Source organism: Mustela nigripes, chromosome 18, assembly GCF_022355385.1.
Source record: "Mustela nigripes isolate SB6536 chromosome 18, MUSNIG.SB6536, whole genome shotgun sequence".
In the NCBI taxonomy this organism is placed as follows: domain Eukaryota; kingdom Metazoa; phylum Chordata; class Mammalia; order Carnivora; family Mustelidae; genus Mustela; species Mustela nigripes.
The window spans coordinates 35,191,070-35,203,183 of NC_081574.1; the positions used below are offsets into that span (position 1 = coordinate 35,191,070).

The 12,114-nt window shown below is 32.7% G+C and overlaps 1 protein-coding gene across 1 annotated transcript in view; it reads left to right on the top strand.

Annotated features, from left to right (window-relative positions):
* Positions 1–12,114, top strand: part of ADAM2 (ADAM metallopeptidase domain 2) — a 170,542-nt gene that overhangs the window by 96,227 nt on the left and 62,201 nt on the right. The window contains exon 10 of the mRNA XM_059384218.1: positions 6,945–7,081. Coding sequence (XP_059240201.1) covers positions 6,945–7,081 — 137 coding nt within the window. The remainder of the gene's footprint in view (positions 1–6,944; positions 7,082–12,114) is intronic.

Below are 12,114 nucleotides of genomic sequence, written 5' to 3' on the forward strand. Positions count from 1 at the left end.
AAACCACACAAATTTATTTTCTTCCAATTCTAGAGGCTGGATGTTTTCGATGAGGGTGACAGCAAGGTCAGGTTCTGGTGAGAGCTCTGTCTTGCTTGCTTGCAGGTATCTGCCTTCTCTTGTGTTCTCATAGTGGGGAGAAGTGGGGAAAGAGAGAAAGAGAAAGAGATATTCTTTTTTTTTAAGGCCACAGTTTTATCATATGCCCCTATTTAACCTTAATTATTTCTAAATACCCATCTCCAAACACAGTCACATTGGTCACACTGGGGGCTAAGGTTTCAGCATAGGATGTTGCAAAGGACACAATTCGATCTATAGCAGTAGACTTTAAGGAAAGATGTGTTATGAGAAATTAACAAACAGGGTTTTGAAGGGGAGGGGATTGGGAAGTTGGGCAAGCTTGGCGGTGGGTGTTAAGGAGGGCACAGATTGCGTGGAGCATTGGGTGTGGTGCATAAACAATCTTGGAACACTGGAAAAATAAAATTTAAATTCAAAACAAAACAAAACAAAGCAAAACAAAAGCAATAAAGAGGACTATCAAATGATAATCAAAGGAATTGAAAAGAAAGACATAGCAATCATAATGTTGTATATAACTAATTATATTGCATCAAAATATATATAGCAAACGTGAAAGAATAAAAGAAAAAAGATGTACACAATGATAATTTGAGAATGAGGAGAAATTTAACTCAGCAATGCCCTATTTTCCATTTTGTTGAAAAATATTTAAAAGCTCTATTCCAAAGAGCAGCGGGATATTATTTAAACTCCATTAAAGTATATTTAATATAAAAATTTATACATATTTAATGTATACACTTTGATGGTTTTATCATATGCATGAATCTGTAATACCATCACTTCAAACAAAGGAATAAATATATCCATCACCTACAAAAGATTTCTTCTGTTCCTCTGCTTTTTAAAAAAAATTACTGAAATAAATAAAATAGTGATAAATAAAACAATATCAATATAAGATGATAGAAATCTTACAGAGAATATTTTCTGACCACTATGGATTAAAATTAGACTAAATAATAGAAAGATCACTTAAAACCTCTAAAGGGTTGCAAATAAAATGTGAGAAATTAGAACTCATTTTGAACTAAATGACACTAAAAATATCCTAAAAAACTCCTGGGCTATCAGAAAAAAACAGAACTGAGAACATTGTAGCTTTTTAAAAATAATTTCTTTATTATGTTATGTTAGTTACCATACAGTACATTATTAGTTTTTGATGTGGTGTTACATGATTTATTGTTTGTGTATAAAACCCAGTGCTCCATGAAATATGTGTCCTTTAATTAAACAAATTAAAATAAAGATGGCTTGAATATAGATGATGTAAATCCAATTTAAAAAAACAAGTTAACAGTTTCAAGTTAAACTGAAAGACTCTAGAAAGGAGAAAGTAATAAAAAATAATACTATCAATGAAAAATATAAAATATGTATATCATGGAAAAAATCATCAAATCCAAAAGTAATTTGTTTGAAAAGATAAATGAAATTGATAAACCTCAAGCAAAACTAGTGTCCTATTTGTAAAAGAGCAAATAAATTATCAAAACCTCATTGAGAAAAAAAAAAAAACCGAATACCCAACTTTTGTAGCAACACGGTAGGGACTGGAAAAGATTATGCTGAGTGAAATAAGTCAAGCAGAGAGAGGCAATTATCATATGGTTTCAATATTTGTGGAGCATAAAAATAGCATGGAGGACATAGGGAGATAGAGAGGAGAAGGGAGTTGGGGGAAATTGGAAGGGGCGGTGAACCATGAGAGACTATGGACTCTGAAAAACAATCTGAGGGTTTTGAAGGGGCGGGGGTTGGGAGGTCGGGGTACCAGGTGGTGGGTATTATAGAGGGCACAGATTGCATGGAGCACTGGGTGTGGTGCAAGAATAATGAATACTGTTATGCTGAAAATAAATAAAAAAAAAAAAACCAAAAAACCAAAAAACAAAACAAAAAATACCTCATTGAGAATAAAAGTACACAATCACCACAGATCCTACATATATTAAAAATAAAACAAGGCAGATTCTCAACTAATGTATGGCAAGAGATTTGGATAAAGTTAACAAATTTCATGAATAATAAAATCTATCAAATGAATAGGAAAGAAAACCTGAATGAACATTGACCTATTGGGTAACTGAGTCTTAAGACTTCAAAATGAACACACACAAACAGTAGGTTCAGAGGGCCTCCTTGAAGAAGTCCCAAAAGTTTTAGTACCAGTGTAAAACAAATTCTTCTAGAGAATATAAAAGGAGGGGCTGTTTCTTTGCTTGTGTTATGAATTGAGATTTATGCCAACTATATGTTAGCAAAAGAATTCTGCAATTTATCAGAAGAGTAACACAACATAACCCAAGTAGGAATTATTCCAGGAATGCAAAGTCAATTTTGTATTTGAAAATAAATCATAATCTACCATACCAAAAGAAATAATAGGTGCAGAAAAAAACATTTGGTAAAGTTAGAACCTGTTTATGACAAAATAGAGATAAAACTGTCAACAAACTAGTTATAAAAATTAACACCTTTAAGAAATTTTTGTCCACTCAAAGGTCTTAAAGTTAATCACTTATGTTTTCTTTCTTTTTTTTTTTTAAGATTTTATTTATTTGACAGACAGAGATCACAAGTAGGCAGAGAAGCAGGTAGAGAGAGAGGAGGAAGCAGGCTCCCTGCTGAGCAGAGAGCCCAATGCGGGGCTCAATCCCAGGACCCTGGGATCATGATCTGAGCTGAAGGCAGAGGCTTTAACCCACTGAGCCATCCGGTGCCCCTCACTTATGTTTTCTAATACAAACTTGTTTTTACCTTTCAATTATAGGTCTATATGAACCACATTAAAATAACTCATTTGGTGTAAGTTAGGGGTCAGGATTATTTATTCACATTAGGTAAGTAGTCACTAAATGACACTTAGTAAACAGGCCATTTTTCTTTCACAGAATTAAAGTGGTGCCTTTGTTATATATAAATCTGATCATCATATTCCTGGTCTCTCTCTTGATTCTTTTATGATCATTGCTCTTTCTGTTCTTCCACCAACACCATTATCTTAATAATTATAGTTTTATATTTATTATCAACAATGGTAGTATAAACCCTCCTACTAATTCTTCAGACTAATTTGGGTATCTTTTTAAAGATTTTATTTATTTATTTGACAGAGAGAGATCACAAGTAGGCAGAGAGGCAGGCAGAGGGGTGGGGAAGCAGGCTCCCTGCTGAGCAGAGGGGAGGGGCTCGATCGCAGGACCCTGAGATCATGACCTGAGCCGAAAGCAGAGGCTTAACCCACTGAGCCACCCAGGCACCCCTAATTTGGGTATCTTAAGTTTTCTGCATTTCTGTTTTAGAATCAGTTTGTCAATTTCAACAAAAATCTTTGGATTTTGATTATTTTTTTAATTGAATCCTTAGGTCACTTTGAGGAAGATTGACATTTTAACAATATTGAGTCCTCTTATCCATGAACTGGATAAACATGTGTGGTATAGTCATATGATACAAGCAAAAAAAAAAAAAAGAACTATTGGTACACTGAATAATTGATGGATCTCAAAACCTGTAGGCTGAGCAAAAGAAGAGCATGATGCCATTTAAAAAAATAAAGCTAAAGTGTTGCTAAAGATAAGCTATATTTTTAAAAGTCAGAATTAGAAGTTACATTTAGTGGATGGGCGCCTGGGCTATGATCCCAGGGTCCTGGGTTCCAGCCCTCCATCGGGCTCTCTGCTCAGCAGGGACCCTGCTTCCTCCTCTTTCTCTGCCTGCCTCTCTGCCTACTTGTGATCTCTGTCTATCAAATAAATAAATAAAATCTTAAAAAAAAAAAAAGAAGTTATATTTAGTGGAGAGGTAATGTCCGGAAACTTGCTGGAGAAAGCTTGCTCAGTAGTAAAAACATTCTGTATCTTCTACAGTGTAGTACTTAAGCAAGTTTGTGACACATACACATCATAAATATGTATGTATATGTGTATACACATATGATATGTATAAATTATATATGAATACATATGTATGTATAAATAAATATTCTATATATATGTATGTGTATATTTACCTAAAACTGCATCAAGGTACGTAAGATTTGTACACTCAGCATGAAAACATCACACAAAATAAAATGTTATCAATAATTTTGAAAAGGCAATACCCAAAAGTGGTTAAAAATATTTTAATTTCAACTATAAAAAATTAAAAAATCAGATTTTTTCTCTTTTATGTTTCAAATCAATCTACCTATCTAATGCCAGAAATTTTAACCCTAATGAGTATAAAAATATAGAATATGGTGCCAAAGGAAAACTAATATATCAGTATTAGTATAAAACAGCAAAATGTTCTTCAGGTAAAATGATATGAATTTTAAGTGATTCATTATTTAGGATGAAACAAAATTTTATCTGCCTTATATATTAAACCTGAAATCATATGTATCCAACTAAATACCTTCAAAATACACAAAGCAAACACTGAAAACTACTAGCCCAAATAAATCATACTTGGATAATTAATTTTTCAGACTAAAATTTAGAAGATTTGAACAATATTAGCAAGCTTTATCTGAAAGACATATATAGAATCTTGATTTCTAAAATTGGAGATCAGAAGTTTTTATGAGCGTGTCAGGCACATTTGTAGAATAATCACATGTTGCAGAGTAAGGAAGTCTCAATCAATACTTCCTTGTCTACCAACTTTTTTGTCTGGTGATTGATGCTTAAGAAGCCTTAATAAATGTCAGTTACTGTTAATATTTTACAACTATTGTTCTAAGTAGGTATTATTTACAAAAAGAAACATCTACTTAGTCGTAACATTTTTCCTCAAATATTTTTTAAAAATCTAATATTTAACATTAGATTATAAGTTATATTTAACTTATTTTTTTCCATTATTTTGTTTTCAAAACAGAAGTAATCATAAAAATATCCTATAGGAAATTCTCATATTCTAGTCCATACCGTTTTCAAATTTTTCATACTGGTCTGTTATGGACTAAGTCATGTCCTCCTAAAATCCATATATTGAACCCCAAAGCCCCATGTGACTCCACTTTGTGGAGATACTTAAGAGATCATAAAAGTGGATCCCTAATTCAATAGAACTGGCTTTCATAAAGAAAGAGAACGAGACAGCAGAGATACCTATCTGTACATACGCAGTGGAAAAACCAAGTGAGAAAACAAGGCAGCCATGGAAGAAGGACCCCACCAGAAACGAATGATGCTGGTACTTTGATCTTGGACTTTTGATCTTCAGAACTATGAAAAAATAATTTTGTTGTTTAAATCATCCCAATCTGTAGTATTTTGTAATGTCATTCTGAGCTGAATAGTAGAAGTATAGAGTATAAAGAAATTTCATCTCAAAAACTAAACCATGTATCTGATCCTATCATACAATGAAAGGAAAAGTCAAAATACATGTGGTAGTAAGAAGATAGAAAATAAAGAAGCAGTTGCATGGGGTGGGGAGGAGAATACTTTCACACAAATAACTAAAATGGAATTTTTGAATATTGGTTTTTTCATCTTACTAAGCTGTAAAAGATAACAGGGAATGGGACAGATACAGAATAAGAAACAAATGTAAAGATACATTGAATAATGCTAGACCTTTTCTACTTATCCCGCAAAAGGAAAATTTGTAACTGCAGCAAAAATGTAATATACTATTATTATTTGTAACATCCAATTATTTAAATTCTTGAAATTTAGAATCTTCAGAGTTCTTCAATTTCTTTTCCACTCTTCCTCCCTCTCCCTTTCTCTCTCTGAAAATTAAACTGTGGTAATTTGATAAAGGGACCATTTATCAATGTGTATGCAAGATATAGGAACTTTGCCGTACTTTAGGGCTAGCAATAAAAAAATTTAATTGTCACTCAGACTTGAAAGAAAGGACAATGTCATTTTCCTACAGTCACAGACAGAAGGTAGAGGCTTCCACTCAAGGATTCAGACAGTTATAGGCACCCTGGCAGTGAAACGTCCTACTCTTTTCTTAGTTTGTTAATCTCTTTAGATTAAATCTAGGTTAAAGCAACGCTTTAACATAATCTATTGGTTTCACTTTCTGGGCTAAATAGGTGGAAAATGGTGGAAAATGGTGCAGGTTTGAGAGGTAAGCAGAAGATACCAAAATGTATTCCTAGAAACCAATCTTGAAGTATATTTAATAAAATACTATTAGATCTATATGAACAGATAATGTAATTTTTGTATTTTTCTTAAACTGCCTATGTTTTAGTATGGTTAAAATGTGCTATAATAAGTATCCTATATTTGCAAAAAGCAAAATTATAAAGTTACTTTAGTTTTAAAAATAAAGTTTAAACAACTATGGAAAATCAGCATTTTTAATTTCAGTCATTATTTAGCTTAATTTAATGGGTTAATTTATGATTTTTTAAATGTATGGAAAATTTACACAAAATATTACCCCCAAATAATTAAATTATAAATGATCATAACCTGTTAATTTGACACACATATAGTTTGTGTATATGTGTGTATCTAAAGATTTTCTTTTGTGAATGCAAGTATGACTATAATAATTCTCATATATAATTAACAAGTTATTGGGACAATATTTTTCTTGCCCTGATGCCACCCAGTGAACCATGCATTTACATCTTGGTAAAATTTCAGATCTCCCTTTTTATATTTTTCTTATATTGGTAATGGTACCTGTAACATGTTAGATAAATATGGTTGGCACACCTGTGGTTAACATATTAGATGCCTCTATTCAATTTTATTGAGTGACTATTTTTAATAATTACATTACTTTCCAGGTAAATGAAGTATCTTCTAAAATTTGAGTGTGGGTTTTTGTTTGTTTGTTTGTTTGTTTGTTTTGTTTTTGTACGTGTGTGTGTGTGTGTTTTTTTCCAGCACCCCAGAACCATAAGTCTGGAATCGCTTGCAGTTGTTATAGCTCAATTACTAAGCCTTAGTATGGGAATAGCTTATGATGATATTAGCAAATGCCAGTGCTCAGGAACTGTCTGCATAATGAATCCAGAAGCAATGTAAGATGCTTTACTTTTATATTCTTTATATACATAGTTTATGTAAAAATAACTTTGGTGTATTTAGTTTTAAAAAGTCTAGGGTGCTAAAACAATACCCAACAATGCCCAATGCTGCATGTCTACATCCCTGTCACTTGTAATCTGATACCGCACTTGCTTTGTCATATGTGACCTAACTCTACAGTTATCACTAAATCACTTGCCAGATATTATAATCTAATGCATGATTTCATAAGCTAAATACAGGCTTGTGATCACTCTACAAGAATGATTTTTGTTTGCATGAATCTCTTCCATTTTGCCCTCTCAACCTGAAGTCTTGGCATTGTCTGAATTGGGAGGTGCTGTTTTTCAGCTTTTTCTGTTACTAGAAAAGGCCTTTTTGCAATATCCTCACCCTGCCTCAAAGACCTAGTGAATCTGGTGGAGTATACAATGGTGAGATTTCATAGAATTAGGATCAAATAGAAGATTTAGGGAAACCACCATCCAACAAGTGATTAGAGCCAGCCTCTTGTGCTTCTGAAGGACATTTCTCACAGCCACTTTCTGCTTCTCATATGTCTTAGAAAATCAAGACCCATTTCCTACAGCAACAAAGTTGATAACATCACATTCTCTCCACTCCTTCACTTCTGCTTCTGGAATTGTTTCTTAAGAATACTTGCACTCGGGGCACCTGGGTGGCTCAGTGGGTTAAAGCCTCTCCTTTCAGCTCAGGTCATGATTCCAGGGTCCTGGTATCAGGCCTCACATCAGGCTCTCTGCTCAGCGGGGAGCCTGCTTCCTCCCCTCTCCCTGCCTGCCTCTCTGCCTGCTTGCAATCTCTATCAAATAAATAAAATCTTAAAAAAAAAAAAAAGAATACTTGCACTCAAATCTTTATCTCAGGCTCTGATTTGGCAGCGACTTATATGGAAATAGTTATCTCAGAAGGGGCTATAGAACAGCATTATCAACAATAGCCAAATTATGGAAAGAACCCAAATGTCCATCAATGATGAATTGATAAAGAAGAGGATTGTATGCATGCGTGTGTGCATTTATGTGTATACACACACACACACACACAAAGAATATTACTCAGTTATCAAAAAGAATGAAATTTTGCCATTTGCAATAAATACCCAATAGTGCAACAAAGCTACCCTACAATCCATTAAATATTCTGTACTTCTCTGTGGTCCCAGCGGAATGGAGTGACAATTGTCATCTCAATAAAAGATGTTGACTTTCCCTCATTCTCTCTTTCTCTATTCCTACTTCTTTAGTCCTATTTCCTAGTATCATGTCCCAAATGTATGTCCTACAATCAAGTTCATTACTTTTGCTTTTGTTTTTAATCTAAGTAAAGATGGATGATGGTATATGTACCTCATATTAATAATGTTTAACACTGCCTATTAAATATTGATTTATCTTTGACTGAACTATAGTTTTTTACAATAATGGTATGTTACCTTTAATACTGATTACAATGATTATAAGGGTTATGATGGTAAGGAAATGACAGAAGGACTAGAAGATCTGAATATTAATAGCTCCATGGACCCTCCACCTTCTCCTCAATATTGTCAAAGTATTCTTTGCTCAATTTAAAAAGAGTTTATTTTGTTGAGATGCTTAAATTATTATCATCATGGTTAGAAATTTTCAAAGTGCTGTGTTTCCACAATTTTTTTTCTTTGGGGAAATTATTAAATTAGGTATAAATAGATTAGCATATACTATTCTTTCTAATTGCACCTCTTTATATATAAGACTATAAAATTTCCAACTGTTCATAGCAAGTAGCAAGTATATATAAAATTTCATGGAACTTGTTTCCTACAGTTTTGCTAAACTTAGTTCTGGAATTTTAATTTATCTTTATTAGAACTTTACACATATACGATCACATATTATATATACAGTTTTACATTTTTTTCAATCTTCATATTTTTTCAAGTCTTATTTTTGCCTACTATGGCGGTTAGGACCTTTAATGCAATGTTAGATGATATGGGATGTGTGGCTGTTTTTCTTTCTTTTAATTTAAGAGCAAAATCTTTAATCCTTCACCATTAAATATATGAGCTGAAATATTTTCATAGAGGCTTTCACTCAGATTGAGGAAGTACTTTTCTTATTCTTTGTCCAAATTTCCATCATGAATAGATTTCATTGCATATAAAAAAGTTAGTGTGTTGTTATTGTTGTTTTTACTTTTTTCAGTTGATATGTTGAAATTGTTAAATAACTTGTTTTCCTGGGGTAAACCACATTTGGACATGATGAATAATCTTTTTTGTGTATTGCCCTACTTGTTGCTGGATTTTTCTTCTCTAATATTTGCCTCTCTGTATATTTATGAAGGACATTGGTCTTTAGTTGTTTACTCTTTTAATAATTTTGACTCGTTTTATTATCAGGCATCCTAAAATTTCCTAAAAGTGATCTGGAAAATTGATATTAGTTCTTCACAAATTATTTGATAGTAATTCATCAGTGAAGCCATATGGACTTAGACTTCTCTTTCTGGAAAGGTGTTTAATAGTTAATTTTAAGATATGAGGATATTTATTTGGGATTTAAAAAGTATTTCTTTGAAATTAACTTGTCATAAAGTTTCTATAATCTTCATTTATTTTTAAATTTAACTTAATTTTGAATGCAGTATAGCTAACATACAGCATTATATTGTTTCAGATGTATAATACAGTGATTCAACAATTCCATGTATTACTCAGTGCCCATCACAACAAATGCACTCTCAATCCCCACCACCTGTTTCACCCATCCCTCCAATCCACCTCCTCTCCGGTAACCATCAGTTTGTTCTCTGTAGTTAAGAGTTTATTTCTTAGTTTGTCTCTGTCTCTCTCTTTCTTTTTTTAACCTTTGCTCATTTGTTTCTTAAATTCCACATATAAGTGAATCATATGGCATTTGTCTTTTTCTGACTTATTTTGCTTAGCACAATACTCTCTAGTTCCATCCATGTTATTGTAAATGGCAAGATTTTGTTCTTTTTAAGGCTAAATAATATTTATTGTATATATACTACATCATCTTTATCTATCAATTGATAAGACACTTGGCCTGCTTCCATGACTTTTATAGTATAAATAATCCTGCTATAAACATGGGGATGCATGTATCCATTTGAGTTAGTGTTTTTGTATTTTTTGGGTAAATACCCAGTAGTGCGATTAATGGATCATAGGTTAGCTTTATTTTAAACTTTTTGAGGGAGCTTTATATTGTTGTCCTCAGTGGCTGCAGCAGTTTGCATTCCCACCAATAGTGCACAAGGATTCCTTTTCTCCACATTCCCACCAAAACTTGTTTCTTGTGTTTTTTATTTTAGCCATTCCGACAGATGTGAGGTGATATCTCCCTGTGGTTTTGATTTATATATCCTTGATAATGAGCAATGTATAATATATTTTCATATATCTGTTGGCCATCTGGATTTTTTTTCAGAGAAATGTCTGTACATGTCTTCTGCCCATTTTTACATTGGATTATTTCTTTTTTGGGTGTTGAGTTTTAGAAGTTCTTTATATATTTTGGATATTAACCCTTTATCAAATATGTAATTTAAAATCTTTTATCCCTATCTTCTGTAGGTTGCCTTATAGTTTTGTTGATTATTTCCTTTGCTTTGCAGAAGTATTTTATTTTGAAATAGTCCCAGTAGTTTATTTTTGCTTTTATTTAGTTTGTTTCAGACATATCTAGAAAAATGTTGCTATGGCTGATATCAGAGACATTTCAGCCTTTGTTCTCTTTTAGGGATTTTTATGATCTCAGGTCTCAACTTCAAATCCTTAATTCCTTTTGAGTTTATTTTGTATATGGTGTGAAAAAAATGACTCAGGTTTGTTCTTTTGCATATTGCTGTCCAGTTTTCCCAACACCATTTGTTGAAGAGAATTTGTCCCATTGGATATTCTTTCCTGTTTTGTTGATTAATTGACCATAGAGTTGAGGGTTTATTTCTGAATTTCTATTTTGTTCTATTGCTCTATGTATCTATTTTTTTTGCGAGTACCATATTGTTTTGTATAACTTGAAGTCTAGAATGGTGATGCCTTCAGCTTTCCTTTTCTTTTTCAAAATTGTTTGGCTAATCAGGGTCTTTTGTTGTTCCATAAAAATTTTTAGGATTTTTTGTTCTAGGTCTGTGAAAACTGTTACTGGTATTTTTATAGGAACTGCATTAAATGTATAGATTGCCTTAGATAGTACATTTTAACAATATTTATTCTTCAAATCTATGAGCATGGAAATGTCTTTTTTTGTGTCATCTTCACTTTCTTTCATCAGTGTTCTATAGTTTTTTTTTTAAATTTTTTATTTTTTATAAACATATATTTTTATCCCCAGGGGTACAGGTCTGTGAATCACCAGGTTTACACACTTCACAGCACTCACCAAATCACATACCCTCCCCAATGTCCATAATCCTACCCCCTTCTCCCAACCCCCCTCCCCCCGGCAACCCTCAGTTTGTTTTGTGAGATTAAGAGTCACTTATGTTTTGTCTCCCTCCCGATCCCATCTTGTTTCATTTATTCTTCTCCTACCCACTTAAGCCTCCATGTTGCATCACCACTTCCTCATATCAGGGAGATCATATGATAGTTGTCTTTCTCCGCTTGACTTATTTCGCTAAGCATGATACGCTCTAGTTCCATCCATGTTGTTGCAAATGGCAAGATTTCATTTCTTTTGATGGCTGCATAGTATTCCATTGTGTATATATACCACATCTTCTTGATCCATTCATCTGTTGATGGACATCTAGGTTCTATAGTTTTTATAGTACAGGTCTTTCACCTCTGGTTATGTTTATTACTAAGTATCTAATTATTTAAGGTGCGGTTATAAATGGGATCAGTTCCTTAATTTCTCTTTCTGCTGCTTTCTTATTCTAAAAATGCAACAGATTTCTGTACATTGATTTTAAATCCTATGACCTTACTGAATTCTTTTTCAGTTTTAGTAGTTTTTGGTGGAGTCATTCAGGTTTTCTATATGTAGTA